We start from the raw sequence: 27,257 nt of genomic DNA, 5'->3' as shown, positions 1-27,257 counted from the left end.
CCATTCAGAAATGGCCGCAACCAGTCAACAAGAAGCAGGTGAGAGCGTTTTTGGGAATAGCCGGCTACTACCGACGGTTCATTCCCAATTTTGCGGCTACCGCTGTTCCCCTGACGGACCTTACCAAAGGGAAAGACTCTGTCATGATCAAATGGACCACGGCAGCCGAAGAAGCCTTCCATAACTTAAAACTAGCTCTTTGCTCTCAACCTGTGCTAATGACTCCTGACTTCCGCAGCGAGTTCGTGGTCCAAACGGACGCTTCTGATGCCGGTATAGGGGCTGTATTGTCACAACTGAAGGACGGAGAGGAACATCCGGTCCTGTATCTTAGTCGGAAACTTAATAAGCATGAACGCAACTATGCCATAGTGGAAAAAGAATGCTTAGCCATTAAGTGGGCTCTAGAGTCCCTTAAATATTACTTGATTGGAAGGAAGTTCCGGCTGATCACTGACCATGCCCCTCTCAAGTGGATGCACTTGAATAGGGAACGGAATGGCCGAGTGACCCGGTGGTTCCTTGCACTTCAGGCCTACCGCTTTACAGTGGAGCACCGCCCGGGGGTGCGGATGGGGAATGCTGATGCCCTGTCTCGTGTGCACTGTTTTGTGGGTGCTGTTGCTCAGCCGAGGTGGTCTGAGCAGAGGGGGGGGATATGTGAGACTCATGTGGGATTAGTGGATGAGGGCAGGTATATCTCACCCCGGTATCGGTCCTATGTGACTTAGCCTGGCCAGGATCACCTGGCTACTAATGGATTAATGGGAGGTGAAGGACGGAGGTAAAAGGAATCTGGGAAGTTGGGGGAGGGTCTCCATCTGGGAACGCAGTAAGTCTGTCTGTGTAGGAGACACTTGTGAGGAGCAGTGCTTTATGTCTGTATGGTTTAGCTGGAAGGGAGAAGCCCTCCAGTTGGTAGTTAGGATAACACCGTGTATAGTTAGTGCCGGACAGGCAAGGATTTATTTTGTTGGTGTTTTTTTTTCTTTTTGTTTATGCTTCACTGCAATAAACCTGACCAAGCGTCAGCTACACCTGGAATTCGGCTGTCTGCCTGAGGTGAATACGTGCCCTTTGAACCCAGCAAAGGCGATCCCGGAGCGTGTTATCACACATAGTTATCCACTTTCGCTTGGAAATTTGTTGGGGACATGCCCGCCACTGGGCCACCTAGGTTTTATAACCCATCATAATAATCTCGGAATACATCCGCTATTTCATGAGGTTTGTGTGCTGAATGTCCAGATGGTGATTTAATGGTAGGGATAAATGTAGAGGGCAGGCGAGGATTAAGAAACCTAGCCAGAGCTCTGCCTGGCTTGTTAGAGAATTCGTACATAAATCTCCTACCTCTATCTCGATGACGGGCAGACGCTGCATCTAAGAGGGCTCCCAAGTCTAGTCTAGCCTTGAGCAAGTCTGTTAAAATCTGAGGGTCATGAGTCCGTTTATGTGTCTGTTCTAGGTGTTGAATGGAAGTCAGTAATCTGTCTATTGCGCAGGCTCTATCTCTTTTAAGTCTGGTTCCCTGTTGAATAAAGGTCCCCCGAATCATCCCTTTCAGGGTCTCCCATTGGAGAGGTAAGGGTGTTAGGTCATTGGCATGAAATTCGAAGAAGTCTGTGATGCTCTTCCTGATGGCTAACTGACACGTCTGATCTTTTAATAAGTGTGGGTTTAAAGACCATAACCATTCCCCGGGGCGTAGGTCTGTCAAAAGGAGAGAAAGTGACACCGAGGCATGATCGGACCATACCATAGGGTCTATAGTACAGGCCGGGTCATGTGAGAGTAGGTGGTGACTAATAAAAAAAAGGTCTATTCTACTGTACATATCATGGACAGGAGAATAGAAAGTGTAGTCCCGTGTTTTAGGGTGTAGGGTACGCCAGACGTCGATGAGCCTCAAGTCTAGTAATTTACTCCTGAGACCTCGCAGTTTCACTGCAGGAACAGAAGACCTACCCGAGGAGGAGTCAACAGCCCGATCAAAGATGAGATTGAAATCTCCTCCAAGAATCAGGGAGCCTTCAGCGAATTCAGAGAGAGTGTTCAGGTATTTTTGGCAAATCCTGGCCGGGTCCTGGTTGGGGAGATAAAGATTAGCAATGGTAAATAACTTGGTACAGATCTTAAGTTTGATAAAAAATGAATCGCCCCTCTGGGTCAGGCTTAACTGATAAAACCTGAGCTGGGAGAGATTTATGTAGAGCGATGCTAACTCCCTTGGATTTGCGACTGAATTGGTACTATGAAACCAGGAAGTATAATATCTATGCTTAAATGCGGGAATGTGGTCTGTTTTAAAATGGGTCTCCTGAAGCAGTAGAATATGGATTCTTTTTTTGTGCATGTTATAGAGGATCTTGGATCTCTTCTCTGGTACATTAAATCCTCTAACATTTAGAGAGCATAAGTTGAGGTTCACCATCGTAGAAGCACTATCCTCTGGGCACCCAAGGGAAAAGTGAGAAGATGGGGAGGGAGAAGAAAGAAACTAAGATTAAAGAAAAGAAAGCAGAGAAAGTAGTAGAACGGAAAAAGAGATCAGAATAATAAAGACTAATATCAAAACTTGTCTTTACTTAGCCTCTTGAGTCCTAGCTCAAAAGGCAATCAAAACTGAGAGAATTCTCGTAACCAGTGTTCTAGGAACACACCCTAATATGGGAGGTGACTGAAAACTATGTCGCCTGAGAAACGGCTGCTACACCACCTAACTAGATAATACCGAAAAAGGGCAGAAAAAAAAAAAAATCACATATGGTCATTCACCCGACCAAAATAGAAGTAGCATATATAACAGCTAACAACTCAGGCTCAGTAAATTAATCACATCAACAAAGTAAAGAATGTGGCAAGAGAGATAAAGATAAACTCCAGCCTCTAACTCACATCCCTTGAGATTTTTAGGAGAGGTACATATACCCAGGGGGGTTCAAGTACCCCAACCCAGCATTAGAGCATGCCGAGAGAGGGGACAGAGAATCCCAACATTATTAGAATTGGTGATGCCCAGGGGAAGGGGGGGGGGGGGAAGGGGGAGAGGAAAAGAGGAGGGGGAGGGGGGAGACAGAGAAAAAAAAAAAAAGGGGGGGGGGGGAAGATATTGGGCAATATTGGTTAGGTATCAGAGTAGGCCATGATAACCCTAACTCCCCTCTCGAACAACACTTATCACCCAGAAGTCCCGAGAGTTCAAGTCTCCGCCGATGAGGTTCTCGGCGACTTCTGAGGTCTTTGTCGCTGAGTACGGTGTTGATCAAAGGGGAAGGAACCGCCACGACGGGCCACTCTCTGGGGTGGAGGTGTAGTATATGGCCAGTCCAGTAACTTTATCCCAGGGAGATCCAGAGCCAACAGAAAATCTGGCAGGTCAGCCGGAGATCTCAAGATGATCAGATTGGGACCCTTCCTGACTTGTAGTTGAAAAGGATAGCCCCAGGAATAAGCAATATTGTTGTTGCGTAGAACCTCCAACAGGGGTCTCAGGGCTCTTCTTTTTGCAAGTGTGGATCGGGAAAGATCCGCTAGAAGTTGGATGGGAGTTCCTTTAAAATCAAGGGTACCTTTATCTCTTGCTTTTCTCATAATATGCTCCTTGATCTGGAAGAAGTGTACCCTGCAAATAATGTCCCTTGGCCTCTCTGGATCCGGGTTTCTGGGCCCCAGTGCCCGGTGTGCTCTGTCCAGTTCAATGCGTGTTACAAGGGGACGTTCCAACAAGGAGTTAAACATCCTCTGCAGTGTAGAGATCAGATCCTGAGGCCCGACTGACTTTGGTAAACCACGAATTCGTATATTATTTCGTCTGTTGCGGTTTTCAGCATCTTCCATCATGTCAAACAAGAGGTGGATCTGTTGAGCCTGCTGATCTATAAGCTGCTGTTGTGAACTTTGCTGGGAGTATAAATCCTGGGTGGACGATTCAAGGGCCCGCACGGAGTTAGTCAGTGATGACATATCCTCCTTCAAGGAGCGAATTTCCGTTTTACAAACAGCCTCCAGGCGGGCAATGTATCCCTCCATATCCATTTTGGTTGGCATAGCATTGATTTGGTCTCTAAGAGCTGACATTTCTGAGCCTTGTTCATCCCCATAATGTTGCAGGGGAGTAGCTGTATTCTCCCTTCCACAGCAGGGAAGGGCAAGCAAGCTCTGCTCAATGGCCTCTCCTGAGCCAGCTGCTGGGGTATGTGAGTGTTGTGGGGCAGGGAACGACCGCGGGGTGCTTGGTGTGCTGGAGCAGTCAGGGAGGGAGGCAGAAGATCCCCTGCCCTGTGAGGACTCAGAGGGAGAAGCGCGCCCTGCAGCCATATTCCCACTGCTCACCCCTCCCCCATCATCCACCACAGGCCAGTCTCCGGCGTCTCTCCCAGGAGTCATCCCTCCAGAGGTCTGCGGTGCCGGGTCAGTCAGTAACTTTACACCCGGCTGTTGTGCAGAGCGGGCGGGGGAAGCAGGAGAGTGCTCAGGCTGTGTCAGCCGGGTCGCAACAGCACGTGTCCCGGTCGCCATTACAGGCCTGGGAGGACGCTGGGACTCGGTCAGGAATGGCACGATACCTTGCCCCCCGCGGCTGGAAGTCCCTCTGGCAGGTGTCTGCGACCTGAGACCCGCTTTCCCTCTCATCTGGCTCCGGTAAGCTTCTTTAATCGCTGGTGGATGGTGATGTTTGCAGCCGTTGGTGAGGAGCTCTTAGGCTTTGTGCGCACTAGTGCGTTTTGCCCGCGGATTTACCCGCGGATTTGCCGCAGAAATTTCTTGAGAAATGTCTGCAATCTTTGTGCAGACATTTCCCAGCAAATTCTATGGTAAAAAAAAAAAGTTGTGCGCACTGGTGCGGATTTTTCTCAAGAAATTTCCTTGAGAAGAATTTCTCGAGAAACTTTCTTGAGAAAATGAACATGTCCATTATTTCCGCAGGTACCCTGCGGATTTCGGCAGTACAGCCTGCAAAAATCCGCAGGGAACCACCCGCGGGCAAATCGCGGCAATTCCGCGGCTAATCCGCGGCAAATCAGCGTCAAATCCGCATGCGGATTTGGTGCGGATTTTTTCCGGAGGTCCGGAAATCTTTCACTCCCAGAAGTTTCTCAAGAAATTTTCTTGAGAAACTTCACATTTCTAGTGCGCACATAGCCTTACAGTGTGCTTCCTGTTGACTCCATGTCCAGGCCACCATGCAATTTCTTTTTATGCAAAACAAACCTACTTCTCATCTTTCATATCCTCCCTAGCTATTCAATACTTTCAACTCTCTCCTCCGTCCCCTGACACTTTCTCCCTCTCCTATCATCTTAGCTGAAGACTTTGCCTCTTTTTTCAAGTAGAAGATTGAAAACATCAGAGTAAGCTTCGGCCCACAGTCCCAACAGCCCCTCCTCATAATTTCTCAGTCTTCTTCCTCCAAATCCAGCTTCTCCACCATGACAGAGGATAATCTTCCCCACTCTACTCTGAAGATTACATCTCACCACCAGTGCGCTTGACCCGCTCCAATCCCACCTCATTCTCAACCTTACCGCAGTTTTCATACCGACCCTAACCCATCTCTTAAACCTCTCACTTACAACTAGTGTATTCTCTTCTTGCCTCATCACACTCATTCTCAAAAAGCCCTCTCTTGACCCATCCTCTGTGTCTAGTTATCGCCCAATTTCACTTCTCCCCATGCTTCAAAACTACTGGAACAGCATGTCCATTTTGAACTGTCTTCCCCCCCTCTCCTCCTGCTCTCTCTTTGACCGGTTACAATCTGGCTTCTGACCCCATCATTCCACTGAAACTGCCCTAACTAAAGTCACCAATGACCTACTAACTGCCAAAGTCAAGCGACACTACTCTGTCCTCCTCCTCCTGGACCTGTCCTCTACCATCGACAATGTGGATCATTCCTTCCTATTACAGATTCTCTCATCTATGGGTATCACAGACTTGTCCCTATCTTGGATCTCCTCCTACCTAACAGACCGGACGTTCAGCGTCACCCACTCTCACACTATTTCTTCATATCGCCCCCTATCTGTCGGTGTCCCCAAGGTTTTGCTGTTGGACCCCTCCTCTTTGTCATCTACACCTTCAGCTTGGGACAGCTCATAGAGTCCCACGGCTTTCAGTATCACCTCTACACTGATGATACGCAGATCTACCTCTCTGGAATTGATATCACCTCCCTACTAACCAGAATCCCACAATGACTGTGTGCTATTTCATCCTTCTTCTCTGCTTGATTTCTAAAACTTGGACAGAAAAATTATCTTTCCTCCTCCATTCCCAACCCCTCAGCCCAAAAAGCCTATCCATCAATGTGAATGGCTGCTTACTTTCCCCAGTCTCGCAAGCTCATTGCCTTGGGGTAACCCTCGTCTCTGCTCTATCCTTCAAGCCACACATCCAAACCCTCTTAACTTCCTGCTGACTATAGCTGAAAAATATTTTCTGGATTCATGCATTCCTTAACAAATAATCAGCAAAAACACTAGTGCATGGCCTCATCATTTCCTGCCTTGCCTACTGCAACCTCCTACTCTGTGACCTCCCTTCTAACATTCTTGCACCCCTCCAATATATCCTAAACCCTGCCACCCGATTAATCCACCTCTCCACTCGCTATTCCCCAGCCTCACCACTCTGCCAATTCCTTCACTGGCTTCCCATTGCCCAAACACTCCAGTTCAAAACACTTACCATGACATACAAAACCATCCACAATCTGTCTACCTCCATACATCTGTGACCTAGTCTCCTGGTATAATGTGCCCCATCCTGGTATAATGTACCCCATCCTGGTATAATATGCCCCATTGTGGTCACCTTCCTAGTTTAATGTGCACCATCCTGGACCCATCCGTGAGATAATGTGCTCTTTTTTTTGTCCAACATATTAAAAAAATAATTCTTCTCACCTTCCTCCGAGCCCATACTGTGAGGCAACCTCTTCTACAGCCAGCGTAGGAGCCGACAGCTGACATTTGCGTGAAAGCGACACCACAGCAAAAGGCATGCTGGTGTCAGCTGCCAGCCTCTGATTGGCGGTGTATTGCACCATAGGGAGGCAGCGGGTTCCCTGCATCACAATACAATACAGCTGAAAGTGCATCTGAAGACACACATCCACCTAGAATAGTTGCCCGTGTCAGCGAGCACCCTCCACTTCTGGGAGCCTGGATTTACTTATTTTTCATTCTTTGCTTAGTTAAGTACTATACAGTTTCCAACCAGTTCAACATTTTCTGCTCTTAAACCTCACACTTAATTTACTATTGCAATTAAACTAAATCTTCATTAATCTGTATGCAGATGGCCTGGGACTTTCATGGTCTAATGGTATAAAGTACAGCTGCACACAAAGTGCTTTTGCTGGGAGTGTGGAACATACAGTAAACAGTAGAAAAGCCAAAACTACTTTTTTAACCCCTATATCGCCTTTTTATAGCAGCCATTAAGGGTCCTTATTCTGAGAGTCTCTATAATGAGGAATAAGCCTAGAGTGACCCAACCCCAGATAGGATGATCGGGTGTCATCTGACACCCTGCCGAACCTGTCACGATCAGTGTTAGCATCCATTGTGGTTGTTTTACCTCCTAGATGCCAATAGTGACAGTGGCATCTAGATGGTTGACACGGGGGCTCCCTCTTTAACTCCACTGGCACCCCCGCAATTGATGGTTGGCATGGCAACTCACAGCCAAGTCTTGGTCTCAGGGTCTGTCAGCTATGGTGACTTGTCGCCATGCCATTAGCAGTGGCTAATGGGCATGTGCCAGTGTTATGGTGCACTCATTCATGGTCCATGTATAAACCATAATGCACTGACTGTTCGAGGGTGTCCTGACTCAAACTTGGTAATCTCAAAGCCTCACATGACACTGTCAAGTTCAGGTAAGGAGACAGGCCATGCATCTTGGTCCGTACTCAGATCATAGTTCATTCAGCTGAACCCATCGTAATCGGTGGTTTCTAACAAAGTTAGTCTAATGTGGGTCTTTTGTGAGTAGGGAAGGGCCTGCTGTTGGTTTTGTCCTCCACACCCTTTTTTCATGGTCCCTGATTCAACTCTCCACCATTTGTTTGCCAGGTTTCACGTCATGCTGTTTTAGGTGACTCACAACTTCTTGCAAAGGAAATTAAACCAAGAGCAAAGTCAACTAAACTTGATTTTACGCTAAATTCTGACTGGCCAAAGATTGAGCCCAAAATCCATGTGTAAGGATTAGAATGTGGTTACTGCCAGAGAGGACGTTAGACATTAGTAAAGCAATGTCTTACTAAATTTGTGTATTTTAAGTAGAATATCTCTCATATATGCTGTCATCATATAGGTTACAAACAACTTTTGTAAAGTTCTGGTTCAGAAAAGCAATCTTCTCTCTCACCTCTGATATTTAAGATGGGCATTCAGCTGATGTATTGGGAATTGCCTTCCCTATGAGTAGTAATGAAATCTAGCCTTCCAGTCATAAAATATTTCTGTAAAATAGGCCACTATTAATATGAAATACCTGGGTCAGGCAGAAAACTCTATCCCATCATAATCCTGTATTTGTATTCTCATCATTGCGTTTGATTGAATATTTATCTTTTGCCAACGCGTTTCACTTCTCACATTGCTCTCCGCGCCTGGGAGTAATTTACTTCTATATATCTATACACTCATTTCACCGACCGTCCAGCAGTTATGCTATGTTATGGCCTTCTCCAGGAGTGCCGGACTGGAACTCATATTTAGGATCTTGTCTGATATTTTGTGACTGCTGCAAGGTGCGGGAATTAGATAGACTCACTCTAAGCAACATAATCGAGAGAAACTGGTTGTAACGGCAGAAAATTACTTAGTAGGAGCAACGTAATCAGGATTATTGCTTAGTTTGTTTTTATTTTCTATCTTTGATTGATTTTTGTTCCTGGGAAGACGTTATCTCATGAGAATAATGAGGAGTTGGTAAACTTCATAATCATTCTCCCAGGATACAGCGATACATTACAGTGATATTTATACTGTAGATTTGCTTTTGTTTTCTTTCTTTATTCCAATTTTTATTTAAAGTTTTCAAAATTCACAGACAAAACAAAAAATATAAGTATTCAGATACAGCAGCTTTACAATGAAGAAACAATAGGCCATGTACAGCACATAATAATAATAACAATAATAATAATATTACTATTATTACTAATAATAATAATCATAATAATAATTATAATAATAATCATAAAAAGGCATCTTCAGTTTGACACAGTCAAAATATAGTCCATTACAAAATATATCAATTTACAATAATTACAACAGCAGGTCAAATACATTCAAGGAAAACATAACACTTATTTCCAACCTGAACATCAACTTCCATAATTTCAGGACAGACACACAGCAAAAGGAGAGGATGCCCATATATTCCATTGGGAGAGCACCACTGTTCTTTTACTTAAATCCCAAGCTAGAGCCACTTCATATTGATAATGGGTATTAAAGGGAACCAATTGCCAGGATTTTTATATATATAACCTAAAGCCAGTGCTATACTGGCACTATCAGGCTGATTCTATACATACCTGTAGTGGTCAGCTCGGATGTTTAGGTTTTGAAATACAAGAAAGTAAAGTTTATAAAATCACCAGCTTCTTTAGTGACAGCAGCTGAGGATCAGATAATATCTGGGGGGGGGGTATTCATAGTAATCCTCTGCCCCTGTTAAAATTAGCATAAGTATTATATAATCGATTTACTTTGTCACTGGCAGGACCTGTGTGAGGTCATACCGATGTGACCAGAAAAGGCGTGGCCTCAGCCAACAGAAAAATGTTGCTTTCTGGTATTAGCTTTGTTGGCTTAGGCCCCGCCCCTTCTGGTCACATAGGTTACCCCACACAGGCTCTGCTAGCGAAAAATTAAATCGATTGTATAATACTTATGTTATTTCTAATAAGGGGACGGGATAACGATGAATACCCCCCCCCCCCCCCCCCGATATTATCTGATCCTCAGCTGCTGTCACTCAAGAAGCTGGTGATTTTATAAACTTTACTTTCTTGGATTTCAAAACCTATACATCCGAGCTGACCACTAAAGGTATGTAGAGAATCAGCCTCATAGTGCCAGTATAGCACTGGCTTTAGGTTATATACAAAAATCCTGGTGGTTGGTTCCCTTTAACTCTCACAATGAAATATTGTACAGTACGAACATTCTGAGACTTCCAATTTAAAGCAATACAGTATCTAGCAGATATAATAATATGAGTAACAACCATTATCAACTTGTGGGGCAGAATATCCAAACCTATATTTAATAAGCCATTATCTATCCATTTCAATGAGATGGCTGGATTGTCATTGTAAAAGCACTTGTACCCCCCCCATATCTCATTTTAGATTGTAAGCTCTCACGAGCAAGTTTGTCTTTTTTCCCTTTAAATATTATATTTTCTATAACTGTTACTTGTTTGTATATGATCCTCCTGAATTGTAAAGCGCTGCGGAATATGTTGGCGCTATAGAAATAAAAATTATTATTATTATTATTATTATTATTATTATTATTAATGCATGCGAAGGTTAGTGATGAGTGGACTCACAGATAACTGGAACCAGCGGGTCCATGTTATCAGGTTTTTAAAATCCGGTTTCGGGCCTGATTCCGGTCTCCATATAAGTCCATAGGTGTACAGCTACCACTAGGGGGCACTGGGACTTAGGTGGAGGAAGAGCTCCTGAGTACAGGAAGACAAAGGCCCACTAGAGGTTACTAACACAAGTACAGGGATAGTCAGTTAGCTAAGGTCTGAGGCGGGATGTCACGTCTGTACCGAGGAGTAAGCAAGCCAAAATCATGGAATAAAACCAAGGTCGGAGGCCGGGAGAACAAAAAAGCACAGGGGAGGGAGCGGAGGTTGGAACACGGAACAGGACCAGAGTCAGGAGAACAGGGAAGACCGACCGGGCAGGAGGGACAGAGGTCAGGAAGAACAGGTACACACAGAAAAGGAGGTGGAGGAGAGGACACGGAATGGAACCAGGGTCAGATGGGCAGGAACGCAGGGAGGTCAGACCGGGCAAGAGGGACGGAGGTCAGGGAGAACAGTACTGTGTAGCAGGACTTATTCAGAGTACACTCACAGGAACCAGTTGCATGCTGCAGAGCAGGAACTTTTACTGGCAGCGTCCTGGAGGTTACAACACCCAGATATGGCGGTGTGACCTCTGGAACAAGGCACAACCGAACAGGCCCCTCCCCTTGGATATAACCTCAAAGACAACATACATGCACTAGCTCAGCAGAGTGAGAACCATGCTAAAATCATGACAATGGGGACCTATAGGGGATAGGAGCACACGCACTGTACTTACTGAGGCCCCGGGTCGGCTGTACGCTGCTTCCAGGCCACGCATTCACTTCCTGGGCCGTTCATCATTGCTGATCCATATGCACTGCTTTCCCTGCCCACTGGCCATCCTGGTGGAACGACTCCTCTGAGGATTTTAGGAAGTGCAAGGATCAGCCTCAGGTGAGTATTAGGAGGTGACCCCGCTCCCCTTTCCCTAGTGCCAGGGCCTTCCATTGTATTGCTACCATGGTATTCCCTCTGTGTTGCACCGCTCACCGGAAGTCTTCTTGTACCTGCCGTGACACCTGTAGTCACATCGTGGCAAAGATTATTTCTTCCCGGTAGGAGGGTTACCAGTGCAGCGGTCGCATGAAGTTAGAACAATATTAACCTACAGATTAACCCAATAACTGCAGGTTAATAGTGGGTTGGTTTTTTTTAATGACTAGTTCCCTTAAAGGTAATAAGCATAATATGATCAGACAGACAGACAGACAGATAGACAGAATAGGAATCTATCTATCTATGTTATCGCCATGTTATTGTGGATATAGTTGAAACTTGAACCAGACGCAATGCTGCACAGACACCAGTGTCCATCGCAGAGGAGTTTTCCACTATCATTTACTATGAGATGTTCATTCAGGATATTCACACATTTCTTATATGCAATTAACAGGAGCCATTGTGATTGCCTACGTTGTATGCTGGTTACCTTACCACGCCAGAAGACTGATGTTCTGCTACATCCCGGATGAAGACTGGTCTGGGTGAGTGCAACATGTTTTTATCAATCTTAACGGTTATAAAAAAAAAATTATCACCTGTCCACAATCTCACCGATCCACAGAATGAGGCTCTGACATGCATCCACCATTAACTTTAGTGTTTCTGGGACTGCCTGCTATGGATGAAGAGAATTAATGGAGCAGTGGTGCCAAAGCACTCCCAAACCAGACCCATGAAAATATACTGACGCCTCAGTCACACCCAAAACCCCAGAATACATCAGACTAGATCCCTAATTTATATGGCCGCCTGAATAAATATAGAACCCCAACCTCTAAATATAAACTGACAGAAGACAGTCGTGTTATCATTTAAAGAGTTAAGTTTACGAGGAAAAAAAACACAATTTGCCTACATGCAATTATTTTTTATTTTAAGTATGTTGTCCAGCTGAATGCAACCTTGTTATTTATATCTTGCTGGGGCTTAAAAAGAATCTGTCAGTATGATGACCCCCTAAGCCATCTCTATGGACATATAGTCAAGGGTCTGCAAGTGTAGAACACAAAAAGTTCATTTTGTGCAATCCAAAACAGTACATTTTGATATAATTTTGATGTTTCGGTCTAATATCTAGACCTACAGTAACAGCTGCTGCATACCACAGGGCGCCTACATCAATCCGCAGCCATTCTGGTGAAGGTCTGGATGTTAAACCAAAACATCAAAACTATGTCACATTGCACTAGTTTGGTTAGCACAAGATAAACCTTTTGTCTTCTACACTTGCATACTCTTAAGTCCCAAGTTTTTCATACTATTACATTAAGGACTGGAACTCTAGTGGTACACGATCTTTACACGGAGTGACGTATGCTACGTGCTACTTTATGATCATTTAAGTCACTCTCCCATTCTCCCTCTCTCTTTCTCTCCCACTCTCCATCTCTCCCATTCTCCCTCTCTCTCGCTCTCTCTTCTCCCACTCTCCTCCTCTCCCTCTCTCTCTCTCCCATTCTCCCTCTCTTCCATTCTCCCTCTCTTCCATTCTCACTCTCTCCCACTCTCCTCCTCTCCCTCTCTCTTCCAGTCTCTCTCTCTCCCATTCTCTCTCTCTCTTGTCCCACTCTCCTCCTCTCCCTCTCTCTCCCTCTCTTTCTCTCCCATTCTCCCTCTCTCTCCTCCCACTCTCCCACTCTCCTCCTCTCCCTTTCTCTCCCATTCTCTCTCTCTATTCTCCCACTCTCCTCCTCTCCCTCTCTCTCTCCCATTCTCCCTCTCTCTCTATTCTCCCACTCTCCTCCTCTCCCTCTCTCTCTCTCCCATTCTCACTCTCTCTCATTCTCACTCTCTCCTCCTCTCCCTCTCTCCCATTCTCTCTCTCTCCCATTCTCTCTCTCTCTTCTCCCACTCTCCTCCTCTCCCTCTCTCTCTCTCCCATTCTCCCTCTCTCTCATTCTCCCTCTCTCCCACTCTCCTCCTCTCCCTCTCTCCCATTCTCTCTCTCTCCCATTCTCTCTCTCTCTTCTCCCACTCTCCTCCTCTCCCTCTCTCTCTCTCTCCCATTCTCCCTCTCTCTCATTCTCACTCTCTCCCACTCTCCTCCTCTCCCTCTCTCCCATTCTCTCTCTCTCCCATTCTCTCTCTCTCTTCTCCTACTCTCCTCCTCTCCCTCTCTCTCTCTCTCCCATTCTCCCTCTCTCTCATTCTCACTCTCTCCCACTCTCCTCCTCTCCCTCACTCTCCCATTCTCTCTCTCCCATTCTCTCTCTCTCTTCTCCCACTCTCCTCCTCTCCGTCTCTCCCACTCTCTCTTTCTCTCCCATTCTCTCTCTCTCTCTCCCATTCTCCCTCTCTCTTCTCCCATGCTCCCTGTCTCTCATTCTCCATCTCCCCCACTCTCCTCCTCTCCCTCTCTCCATCTCTCCCACCCTGCACTCTCCCTCATGCTTTCTCTCCCACTCTCACTCTCTCCATCTCATCCTCGCCCCCACTCTCCCTGTCTCTCACTCTCCCACTCTCTCACTCTGTTTCTCTCCCACTCTCCCTCTCACACTCTCTCTCGCTCATTCTCTCCCACGCCCCCTCTCACCACCGAAATTCTATTAATTGACACATAAGCTTCTTATATTAAGACTGCCCTTAGTTTCCTATAGCAACCAATCAGAGCTCCTATTAATGACCTGTAGCAAAATAGAAGCAGAGCTGTGATTGGTTGCTATAGGCCATCTGATAAATATCCAGGCTAACTGTCAATACAGCCAAAATATTACATCACACATCCAAAGTAAGTAAGTAAAGTAAAGTAAAGTAAGTAAGCGTTTTTTGGGTGAATAACTGTAAAGCGCAGGGTTACAATTTCCTCTCAAAACATAGTCTTTCACGTTCCCTGAGTCAAAGGAGGTGTCTGTGCAAAATTTTGTGATTGTAAACATGACGGTGCAGATTCCTTTAGTGAACATACATACATACATTCACACACATACATACACTCAGCTTTACATAATACATAAAAGGGGGCATTACCAACGTGAGACATGTAACTAATACAGAACAGTACAACTGAACTTTGTCTCCTTACAAATACATTAGTAGCTGCAGCTCTCACAGCTCTGCTATGAGATGGAAGCTGAATCTGAGAGGAACCTGCAGATGTGTCAGTTATATTCATAACCAGCTCGGCAGTGAGATTAGGAGAGTGACCATCACACATCACACTAGTAACTCTCCCTTTTATTAAAACTAGCTGTATTACCCGGCGTTGCCTGGGATAGTAACTAAGTGTCTCTCTGTCGTCTTTCTCCCACTCTCCCTGTCTCCCACTCTCCCTCTGTCTGTCTCTCTCTGTCTTTTTCTCTGTGTCACTCTCTGTCTCTCACTGTCTGACTTTCTATGGGTGTCTCTCTCTGCCTCTCTCACTGTCTCTCTGTCTGTCTCTCTCTCATCCAGGCTAACTGTCAAAACAGTTAATACATTGCCTCATAAAACCCCACACATTTAGTGTACAGGAAAAGTCATATGACTTACATCAGCTTCTACAACACCGAAATCACATTAACACACATGAGCTTCTTTAAGCTTCTTATACTTCATTTCCTATAGAAACTAATCAGAACTCCTTGACCTGTAATAAAATAGAAGCATATCCAAACATCCAAGCAGTTTTTGCGCGTGTCTCTTTCTGTGTGTGTGTGTGTGTGTGTGTGTGTGTGTGTGTGCACGCGCTTTGCTGTCTCTTTCTGTGTGTGTGTGTGTGTGTGCGCGCGCTTTGCTGTCTCTTTCAGTGTGTGTCTCTTTCTGAGTGTGCCTTTGTGTTTCTTTCTGTGTATGTGTCTTTGTCTGTGTCTCTTTCTGTGTGTCTCATTCTGTTTTTATGTGTCTCTTCCTGTGTGTCTTTCTGTGTGTCTCTTTTGTATGTTTTGTATATTTTGTATGTTTTGTATATGTTTTTTTCTGTGTGTGTCTCTTTCTATGTGTCTCTTTATGTGTATTTGTCTTTTGGTGTTTGTCTTTCTGTGTGTGTGGGTCTTTCTGTATGTGTTCATCTCTTTCTGTGTGTGTGTCTCTTTCTGCGTGTGTGTCTTTTGGTGTGTGTCTTTAGGTTTATGTGTCTCTTTCTGTGTATGTGTCTTTTTCTGTGTGTAATTTTTGTGTCTCTTTCTGTATGTGTGTCTTTCAATGTGTGTATTTCTGTGTATGTCTCTATGTCAGTGTTTATTTCTGTGTGTCTTTCGGTGTGTGTATTTATGTGTGTGTCTAATGTTTCTTTCTTTGTACGTGCATCTCTTTTTGTGTGTGTGTGTGTGTCTTTTTATGACGTTCTATGACGTTCCCAGAGTCAAATGAGGTGGCTGTGCAAAATTTCGTGAATGTAAATGTGATGATGCAGGTTCCTTTAGCAGACATACATATACACACACGTAATACGTACCTATACATACACACATACATACAGTACATACGTACACTCAGCTTTTTATATTATAATCCCTGGAGGCAGAGTCGCATGGAACAGCTCATTTACATATAAGAAAAATGTGGATTTCTCTTGAATAAGACATTACAGTAGATTGCAGATATCAAGGTATTTTATTCAGCTTCCTATGACCTGCATGCCCATATAGACAGCTTAGAAGGGTTTATCCTACTGACATGTGGGCAGCGTTTCCGATCCTCTGATACTTTGTTCCTTATGGCCTGTACATTATATGCCACCAAGTGTTAGGAGCAGGTGGACGGGCAGACCCAGAAGGTGGATCCACTAGGCCGAACACCTTACTGAAGGCAAGGGGTCCGGTAGCCGGAGCACTACACGTAGCAGGACAGTCCGTTCAAATGAGTGGAATGGAGAAGTCCTTGGGACCACGGAGTCACTGATGGTAGTCCGGGTGACGGAGCTCAGGTTCGGAGGCCAAGATGTTGTCAGGCAGAGTCCGGAACCGATGGAGCGAGAGGACGGATCACCACAGGGATCAGAGATGGTACGGACTGACGGGATGGCAGATAGTCAGCGTTCGGGGTTCGGGAATCGGCAGGACCGGATGGCGAGGCAGGAGCGGCTCTAGAAGAGAGATAGGTAAGTATATCACCGACACAAGGAGACCTGACTCCTAGCTTAGGAAACACGAAGAACAGGCCCCACCCACTTGGAAAGGAACCCCCTATATACCCTGCACCTGAATCTGCAATATCCTGTTTGGAGGACGCTGGCCGTTTAAGAGAGGGTCAATGACCTAATGCGCATGCGCGAGGCCCGGGTGCCAGAAGCCAGAGCAGGGAGCGGTGCACAGGAGGCAGGAGCGTTCAGCATCGCAGATGGGCGCCGGGACCGAGGATCGGGTTGCCTGGAGGACGCAGGTGAGTATGCATGGAGGCCGTGGAGCGGGGGACGCCTAGCAAAGGAGCCGGGGAGCGTGGCAGGGGAGCCGGGGAGCGTGGCCGGGGAGCCGGGGAGCATGGAAGGGGAGACGGTGAGCATGGCAGGGGGTCGGTGAGCGTGACAGTACCCCCTCCCCCACGCCCCCCTCCCCGCAACCGGGACAGGAAGGCACGAATTAGGGGAGTACCCACATTCTCCCGGGGTTCCCAGGACCTATCCTCAGGACCATACCCAGCCCAGTCCACCAGGAAGAACTGTCGGCCCCGCACGGTCTTCATGGCCACGATATCCCTTACCGCATAGATGTCATCGTCAGCAATAGGAGGAGGAGCAGAACTGGCAGCAGCGGAGAAGGGACCAAGGACAACCGGCTTGAGCAGGGAGACATGGAAGGAGTTGGGTATCCTCATCGTGGCCGGGAGCTGTAGCTTGTAGGAGACCTCATTGATCTTGCCAATGACTTTAAATGGCCCGATGTAGCGAGGACCCAGCTTGTATGATGGTAGCTTCAATCGGACATATTTGGAAGCAAGCCAGACCAGATCTCCTGGAGAGAAACACGGGGGATCCAGACGCCTCTTGTCTGCGTGTCTCTTCATCCGCAGGGAAGCACGTCCAAGGGACGTCTTGACAGAGTCCCAAATTGTTGCAAAGTCACGGGCTACAGCATCAGCAGCAGGGACATCCGAGGAAGAGGATACAGGTAATGGGACGGAAGGCTGAAGTCCGTAAACGACATGGAAGGGAGAGCTGGAGGAGGACTCACTGACGTGGTGGTTATGGGAGAATTCAGCCCAAGGAAGAAGCGTGGACCAGTCGTCGTGATGGGCGTTGACGTAGTGACGTAAGAAGAAGGTCAAGATCTGATTGACTCGTTCCACTTGGCCATTCGACTGAGGATGGTAGGCTGAAGAAAAGTCCAGAGTCACTCCCAGATGTTTGCAGAGAGCCCTCCAGAAGCGGGAGGTGAACTGAGTTCCTCTGTCGGACACAATGTGTGATGGAAAGCCATGCAACCGGAAGATGTGCTGTATGTAAGCGTCAGCGAGTTCCTGGGCAGAGGGGAGTCCAGCCATAGGGACGAAATGAGCCATTTTGGAGAACCGATCCACCACGACCCATATGACTGTGTGTCCGGAGGACAGGGGCAAGTCCGTAATAAAGTCCATTGCGATGTGTTGCCACGGAACAGAGCGTATAGGCAGAGGCAGAAGACGGCCATATGGCAGGTGTTTGGGCGTCTTGTTCCTGGCACAAGAGGAGCAGGCTGAGACAAAAGAAGCGACGTCCGTGCGAAGGGATGGCCACCAGTAGTGACGTACAATTGTACTCCATGTTCTCTTCTGACCAGCATGGCCGGCTGTTTTCGAGGCATGACCCCAGTGCAACACTTTTTGCCTGTCGGTCTCAGAGACATAGGTCTTCCCGGGCGGTATCTGGGCCAGGGTGACGGGGGCCACTGGAATGATTTTACTAGGGCAGATGATGGGCTGGGATGTCTCCTCCTCCTGCTCCATGGGCATGAATGACCTGGACAAGGCATCTGCGCGTACATTCTTGTCCGCGGGTCGGAAATGGAGCTGGAAATCGAACCTGGCAAAGTAACCATCTTCCCGGAGGAGGACTTCTGCATGAGCACTGCTCCGGCTCCCGAGGAGGAGGCATCCACCTCCAAGGTGAACTGTCGGTTTAACTCCGGACGGTGGAGCACAGGGGAGGAAGCAAATGCCCGCTTCAGGGAGCCAAACGCGGCGTCGGCCGCAGGTGACCAGTCCTTTGGATTAGCCCCCTTCTTGGTCAAGGCGGAGAGAGGTGCAGTCAGAGCAGAGAAGTGAGGGATGAACTGACGGTAATAGTTTGCAAATCCCAGAAAGCGTTGGATTGCCTTCAGTCCAGAAGGAGGGGGCCAGTTGAGAATGGAAGAGACCTTCTCCGGATCCATCTGCAGGCCGGTATCGGAGATTACGTAACCCAGGAAGGGAAGAGAAGACTGTTCGAAGACACACTTCTCGTACTTGGCGTACAGACGATTCTCCCTCAGTCTTTGTAGTACCAGCTGCACGTTCTCTCTGTGGGTCTGGAGGTCCGGAGAAAAGACCAGGATGTCATCAAGATACACCACCACACAGACGTAGAGAAGATCCCGCAACATGTCGTTCACCAATTCCTGAAAGACTGCTGGTGCGTTACACAGGCCGAAGGGCATCACACAGTATTCATAGTGCCCATCGCGAGTATTGAACGCGGTCTTCCATTCGTCCCCAGAGCGGATGCGGACCAGGTTCTAGGCACCCCGAAGATCCAACTTGGTAAACACACTAGCTCCTCTAAGCCGATCAAACAATTGGGGGATGAGCGGCAGGGGGTATTTATTTTTCACGGTGATTTGGTTCAATCCCCGGTAGTCAATGCATGGGCGTAGGTCGCCCTCTTTCTTCTTAACGAAGAAGAAGCCTGCCCCAGCAGGAGAGGAGGATCTCCGAATGAATCCCCTTGCCAGGTTCTCTGTGATGTAGGTAGACATGGCCCTTGTTTCGGCAGGAGACAGCGGATATATCCGTCCTCGAGGTGGTGTAGTTCCCGGGAGCAGGTCGATGGCACAATCGTAAGGACGATGTGGCGGCAGTACCTCTGACTCCTTTTTATCAAAGACGTCCGCGAAGGACCAATAGGCCGAGGGCAGTCCCGGTAGGGACTCTGGAACCGGAGGTCGTCGGATGGGCTGTATGGTCTTCAGGCAGTTCTCGTGGCAAGAGGAGCCCCATCGGGTGATTTCACCAGTACCCCAGCTGACTGACGGTTCGTGTGTCCGTAACCAGGGGAGTCCCAGCAGGATTTGATGGGACATGTGTGGGAGGACATAGAGAGCGATGTTCTCGGTGTGCAGGGCACCGATACGCAGTTCCACCGGCTTGGTGATCCACGAGATGGTGTCAGAGAGGGGTCTCCCATCCACAGAGGCAATCACGAGGGGTTTGTCGAGTGGAGTAACAGGCACCTGGTACTTGTCCACCGTGGCCTGCTGGATGAAATTGCCTGCTGCCCCGGAATTGAGGTACGCCTCGGCCGTGAACCGCGTCTCTCCCGTTGTCACTTGAACAGTCCACGTAACCGGGTCAGAGAGAGTCCCAGCACCTAGGGTGGCCTCTCCTACCAACCCTAGGCTTTGGAGTTTCCCGGCCTCTCTGGACAGGAGCGTAGAAGGTGTGTACCCTCTCCGCAGTAGAAGCAGAGACCCTTGGCGAGCCGTTCTGCTCGGCGTTGTTCGGACTGCCGCAAACGGTCGATCTGCATGGGCTCGTGGACGGAGACACCAGATGACGTTGACTGAAGTACGGCGGGCTTCTGCGGAGGAGAGGAATGCCGTATCGGACGTCTCTCACGGGACACCTCTTTGGATCGTTCCTGAAAGCGAAGATCCACTCGAGTCACTAGGGCAATCAGGGCATCCAGGGTGGACAGCACGTCACGACCAGCCAGCTCATCTTTAATACGACCCGAAAGACCTTCCCAGAAGGCGGCGGTTAGAGCCTCATTGTTCCACCCGAGTTCCGAAGCCAAGGTGCGAAAACAGATGGCATATTGGCCCACCGTCAGAGTCCCCTGACGTAGCCGGAGGAGAGATGAGGCAGACGCGGAGGCGCGTCCGGGCTCGTCAAAGGTGCCACGAAATGCCTGCAGGAACTCCTGGATGTTGGTGGTCACCGGATCCTCCTTCTCCCACAAGGGGTTCATCCAGGCCAGTGCCTCACCCTCTAGATGGGACATCATGAACGCGACCTTGGCTTGGTCGGAGGCAAACAAGTGCGGCAGCTGCTTGAAATGGAGAGAGCATTGATTGATGAATCCCCTGCAGGTCTTGGGATCTCCGGCGTACCAGGGTGGTGAGGCCAAACGAAGTCTGGAAGCATCCGAGGAGGCTGCCACGGGAGCTGTGGCCGTGGATTGTACAGTGGAAGCTCGAGATGCCGAAGATGTGACCGACGCTTGTAGCGTGTTCAGGCGGGCGTCCACAGAAGACATGAAGTTCAGCATGCGGGTCTGGGTCTCACGCTGGCGTGTGAGTTCCTCCTGCAAGGCCGCTAGTGCTTCGGCGGGATCCATGGCCTGTTCTTACTGTTAGGGCCAGGTGGACGGGCAGACCCAGGAGGTGGATCCACTGGGCCGAACACCCTACTGAAGGCAAGGGGTCCGGTAGCCGGAGCACTACACGTAGCAGGACAGTCCGTTCAAATGAGTGGAATGGAGAAGTCCCTGGGACCACGGAGTCACTGATGGTAGTCCGGGTGACGGAGCTCAGGTTCGGAGGCCGAGATGTTGTCAGGCAGAGTCCGGAACCGATGGAGCGAGAGGACGGATCACCACAGGGATCAGAGATGGTACGGACTGACGGGATGGCAGATAGTCAGCGTTCGGGGTTCGGGAATCGGCAGGACCGGATGGCGAGGCAGGAGCGGCTCTAGAAGAGAGATAGGTAAGTATATCACCGACACAAGGAGACCTGACTCCTAGCTTAGGAAACACGAAGAACAGGCCCCGCCCACTTGGAAAGGAACCCCCTATATACCCTGCACCTGAATCTTCAATATCCTGTTTGGAGGACACTGGCCCTTTAAGAGAGGGTCAATGACCGCGCGCGCGCCCTAATGCGCATGCGCGAGGCCCGGGTGCCAGAAGCCAGAGCAGGGAGCGGTGCACAGGAGGCAGGAGCGTTCAGCATCGCAGATGGGCACCGGGACCGAAGATCGGGTTGCCTGGAGGACGCAGGTGAGTATGCATGGAGGCCGTGGAGCGGGGGACGCCTAGCAAAGGAGCCGGGGAGCGTGGCCGGGGAGCCGGGGAGCGTGGCCGGGGAGCCGGGGAGCGTGGAAGGGGAGCCGGTGAGCGTGACACCTAGCATATGTAACAAAATCCCTCCAAGGAAAGGGATCAGTGGACATTAGAGGCATGTGGTGTATGAGGTGCTGTACATTATAGAGGGGAAGAGGGAAGGTGTTCAGAGTATGAGATGTCACTGGTATAGAAGATATCCAGCAGGGCACAGTGATGTTGCTGTATATCAAGCAGAGACATTTCAACTACATTAGTATTACAAATCTTACTTAAACTATGTGGACACAGTTTTTAAAGATGATAGAAATAGGGATGATCGAATATCACAAATATTCGGCAATATTCGGCTTTGCGAATATCTGACGAATAGTTCGCCGCTATGCGAATATTCGATGCGCAATGTAAGTCTATGGGAAGCCCGAATATTTGCTATTCGGCAACTATTCGGGTTTCCTATAGACTTTGATTGCGCATCAAATATTCGCGAATCTTCGAATAATGGCGACCTACTCGGCGAATATGGGCGTTGCTGAATATTTGCGGTATTCGATCCCTAGTTATAAACCCTTTAACTTTAGGGTTATGCTTTTAGGGAGGCATATGCAGAATATTGTCCAGATTTTCTAGGTGGAAAATCCATTTTGTTTTACAGTACCAGCATTCAGAATAAGATTTAAAAAATCAAATCCATAAATTGTAGGAAAATCCAAAACTAAGGGGTACTTTGCACGCTGTGACATCGCTAGCCGATTGTAGCGATGCCGAGCGCGATATTCCCCGCCGCCCGTCGCAGATGCAATATCTTGTGATAGCTGCTGGAGCGAACATTATCGCAACGGCAGCTTCACACGCACTTACCAGCCCTGCGACGTCGCTCTGGCCGGCGACCCGCCTCCTTCCTAAGGGGGTGGGTCGTGCGGCGTCACAGCGACATCACGCGGCAGGCGGCCAATAGAAGTGGAGGGGCGGAGATGAGCGGGACGTAAACATCCCGCCCACCTCCTTCCTTCCTCATTGCAGGCGGCACGCAGGTAAGGAGATGTTCCTCGCTCCTGCGGCTTCATACACAGCGATGTGTGCTGCCGCAGGAACGAGGAACAACATCATACCTGTCGCTGCAGCGAAATTATGGAAATGACCGACAATACATAGATCACTGATTTTCGACGCTTTTGCGATCGTTTATCGGTGCTTCTAGGCTTTACACGTTGCGACATCGTTACTGGCGCCGGATGTGCGTCACTTTCCATTTGACCCTGACGAGATTGCAGTAGCGATGTCGCAACGTGCAAAGTACCCCTAAAATTAACCAACTCTGCAGATTCTGAATCAGAAAATGCCACTACAAGATATCTGCGTTGGAGAGTCCATACCCAGCAGTTCCATATACACACAGCCTAAAATCCAATAATTAAAACAAAAAATAGAATTGTACATTTGGTGGAGCTCTTGGTGGAGTTGGGACATATTCTACATGTTTTTTATGGCCCTTTGATGTCTGTGCACGTCCCTCCAGGCTGGATATGCTCTTTAACCTTGATGCTTTCTTCCTGCAGGTCTCTGTATACGTTCTACCACTATTTCTACATGCTGACTAACACATTATTCTACGTCAGCTCCGCTGTGAACCCAGTCCTCTACAACATGGTGTCTTCTTCATTCCGACAACTGTTCCTGGACACTATGAGCCTGTCCTGCAGTAAAAGCAGCATAATTCTTTCCGCATCAACCTCCACCCACAATGCAGAGTAATGTTCCTTAATTACATGGACCACATAAACATTCATCAATATTATTGACCAAGTGCAGAAATAAATGTACGTGTCATCAGTTGCATCATTAACTCAGAAGTCATGGATTACACATTAGTGTTCTATGTAACGAGTGGTCTGATCAGTCCAGTGACCTTGGCTGACATTGTTGACCATTCAGTGTCATCACAAGGGTCAGGATCAGCAGAAAAACATCAAATTCTGAATGAAAATGAAGGACAATGCAATGTAAGGCAAACATGTTGTCACAATGTGACTTCAAGTTTCCCGCCTAGTCATGGGAGGACTCACAGCGAGCAGCGCAATACAGCGAAGGCACCAGGGTAGTGCCACGCCAGAAATGGGGAGGACTCCCAACAAGTGATGCAACAGTACACCAGGAAAACCATACAATAGTGGGCCCTCACGCTAGGGAGAGGGGAGTGGAGTTACCTCCTAGCACTCACCTGAGGCTGAACCCTGCACTCCCTAATGTTCTTAGGTGGGTCTTTTTCCCCATACCCCGATCATGTGCCTACGCCCTCGCTGACTTAAGCTCACCCTGGCTGGTGAAGGCCAGCGAGACGCTCACCACTACAATAAGACAACACAAAGTAGCTAAGGCAAACTGGTGGTGAAACAGAACAACAAGCACTACTAGGTTTCTTCAGAAAGGAACTTAATAGCTGCAATAGAAACAACACCACAGTTATGTACCGACGAGCTCCACTAACATGGTCAGCATAAGTTTGAGCTATAGCCGGTATTGAAAGGAGTGAGGATCTAATATTTATAGCAGAAGGAAGTGGCTGTAGTTAAAGGGAACCTGTCAGGTGCCATATGTGTGCCAACCCAGCAGCGGATCGTGACGCCACCCATGGTGTGCGGTAACTGGGAGTACCGCCGCTGCCGTTGGGAGTACCCGGGGTGATGGAGGGGGCAGCAAGGTGTCGTTGCCCTCCACAGGTAGGGGCAGGCCCTGGGACTCTGGATGATGCTACTCGGTGCCGTGAAGGGGGAAATCAATCAGGTACTCACTCAGCAAATAAGCAGATGCTGACAACCAGGTAAACCAAGTCTCTGGGTGCCGCTTCCTCTCAAAGGGGAGCTCGTCCGGGTCCCGTCCCTTGCAGTGCTGCCTGGTGATCCGTGACCTGCCTCCTGGCACAAAGTTTAAATTCACCTGAGTGGCCCAGTATGGAACTTGCCGGGCCCCGCTCCCCAGTGTGGCTAAGTGTGGGAGCCTGCTCTCAGGGCTCACGCTTGGGATTTTAGTGGGCTGCTTGTGTGGAAGACCCTATCCCCCTCGTTGCACTAGTGCCCCGATTCTGGAGCTAGTGGGAACAGTCCAAAAAGGCTCCGTTCTCCGTAGGTTAATTGCCGGGTTGCCTGAAGCTTCTCCCCAATCTAGGGTCTGTGTACCCCGCCGTGCCTATGGTCCCGGACCGGTGATAGGACCAGGCTGCTGACCGTCCTCTTTGACAGGTCCAGGCACCTAGCCTCAATCCCCTGAGATCGGGGGTCCGACTCCTCTAGGTCCAGACCACCGTCTGCAACCTAGTCAGCTTCTCCTGGGAGCCACCACTCCCAGCTTCCTCTGAGCACCTCTCAGCTCAAGGGCTACCTCACTTCTCCTCCTCCACTTCACTTCTACACTCCTCACCTCCCCTTCCTGACCCCTAGGTGGCGACCCTATTCCACTTAAGCCGCCCACTGGTGTGCCTGGTGGGTGGGGTGCAGGGTGAATTTAGGATTTTATTTGCTGTTGGAGGCAACACTGCAAGATTGGGACCCAGAACCATGAGGGATTTGAATACTGCACGGGAGGATAGTTTGCGCAGTACCCTGTGATGACCTGTTAGTCCAGGGGCATCACATATGCATCCAGAACCACAAGCAGTTCTGGGTGCATATTTCTAATCCCTTCCTAACTGTCCCTGTATACACTAGCATAGATAAAGGGATATTTAGAAAAAGTATTTCTAAAGAGCTTTTAGTATATGCTAATGAGAGAGGGGACTAGTCACAGAGTGTTAGTTCCTGCGCTCATTTTGCATGGTAGTACGCCCACAGGTATGTGCTAACATGCTATTCAATGCAGCATCACCAGCGGAGAGGTGCGTACCTGTGTCTGCTGTGACCGGCTTCAGAGAGGTCTAATGCACATGACCGGATGTACCAGGCATTTAGCTTAGCGGTCACAGTAGACACAGGTACGCGCATCACCGCTGGGCGTGCTACCATGCTAAGAGGACGGAATGAGCGCAGGAACTAGCACCTTTGCGACTAGTCCCTGGCCTCATTAGCATATCACAAAGGATCTTTAGAAATACTTTTTCTAAAGATCTTTTTAGCTATGCTACTAGATAAAGGGACAGTTAGGCAGGGATTAGCAACATACACCCAGAACTGCTCGTGGTTCTGGGTGCATATTGCACCTGACAGGTTACTGTTAAGGTTACAACAACCTGGTAGATCACTGCAGGATAGAAATGCACCTTAACCCCTTCAATGTTGGATAGAATTAATTAGGCTCCAACTCAGGGGAAATGGCGAGCGGGCACTATGTTGGATCTGTGATCCATAATATGCTGTGACTTTACCAGAATGCCCCGAGATCACATCAGGCCGTGGCACATGTGGTATCGGTATATCAAGAATTCCATAGGGATGATTATTCAAATGTGTGTATTTATCCTTTTTTTCCTCCTTCCTCACTGAGCACCAAATTTCATTGTGTTGCCATCAGTGTTGCTAATGCTCATTTCTATGTAAATTGATTCAGTTGGAGCCAAATCCAGACTAATGACACAAGAACCAACAGGGTTAACATGTACAAAGTGATTGACATTTTTCCATAGATTAATTATCTTGCATTATCAATAGGGAAAATGACTCTAAAATATAGGTGTACCACACATTTAGCATTCATGGGGTCATTGAGTTGAGGCCATCAGTAATCTTGTAGGTCTACAGAACAATGGAGCATATGAATATGGAATGCTATACCCTGGATCTACTGTATGTTAACCACAGTTTCATCATGAGTAAAAATCATTTTATCTGGTTTCTGGTAAATCACTTTATTTACAAACAATCTTGTCTAACCAAAGAAAATTGCACCAATGGTTGTCTTCCTTCTATCTAATTTTCTGTCCACTGCCTGTTGTCCAGTGTAATCCGTCTCAAACAGCAGAGACATAGAGATAGACAACGAGCAACCCGCACTGACTGTAATCTATCTGCTCCTGCTCTCCTGTCTGTCAAACTGCATACACGCATAACAGAATGGCGGTTTTTAAGTTCAGGGCATGTAAACCATTGGACCATTTCAGGTGAAATGCATGATGGGAGGTGAGGGGAAAGGAAGTTACAGCACCTATAGTGCTGGCAGAATGCTGACTAAAAGGAACCAAGTTAGGCCCCTTTCACACGTCAGTGATTCTGGTACGTTTGTGCTTTTTTTTAAACGTACCAGAATCACTGACATACGCAGACCCATTATAATGAATGGGTCTGCTCACACGTCAGTGATTTTTCACTGCACGTGTCTCCGTGCGGCGTACCAGCGTGTGCGTGATTGCCGCACGGAGACATGTCCATTTTTTTCTGGCATCACTGATGCCCCACGGACCACGCAGTGGTGTGGTCCGTGAAACACGTGCCAGAAAAAAACGTGCATTTAAAATAATAAACATTTTTATACTCACCCGGCTTCAGCCGCGTTCTCTGCA

At 48.1% G+C, this 27,257-nt stretch overlaps 1 protein-coding gene across 1 annotated transcript in view; it reads left to right on the top strand.

The window, feature by feature from the left end:
• NTSR2 (neurotensin receptor 2) overlaps positions 1 to 25,529 on the top strand; it is a 163,183-nt gene extending 137,654 nt beyond the window's left edge. Inside the window, 3 exon segments of the mRNA XM_075341116.1 lie at positions 12,011 to 12,101; positions 23,329 to 23,457; positions 23,459 to 25,529. Of these exon segments, the coding sequence (XP_075197231.1) occupies positions 12,011 to 12,101; positions 23,329 to 23,457; positions 23,459 to 23,486 (248 nt within the window). The 3' untranslated portion in view covers positions 23,487 to 25,529.
• The last annotated feature ends 1,728 nt before the right edge of the window (positions 25,530 to 27,257 follow it).

Source organism: Anomaloglossus baeobatrachus, chromosome 3 (assembly GCF_048569485.1).
Source record: "Anomaloglossus baeobatrachus isolate aAnoBae1 chromosome 3, aAnoBae1.hap1, whole genome shotgun sequence".
NCBI lineage: Eukaryota > Metazoa > Chordata > Amphibia > Anura > Aromobatidae > Anomaloglossus > Anomaloglossus baeobatrachus.
Note: the sequence above shows the minus strand (reverse complement) of the source record. Positions and strands in the feature narration are given on the sequence as shown.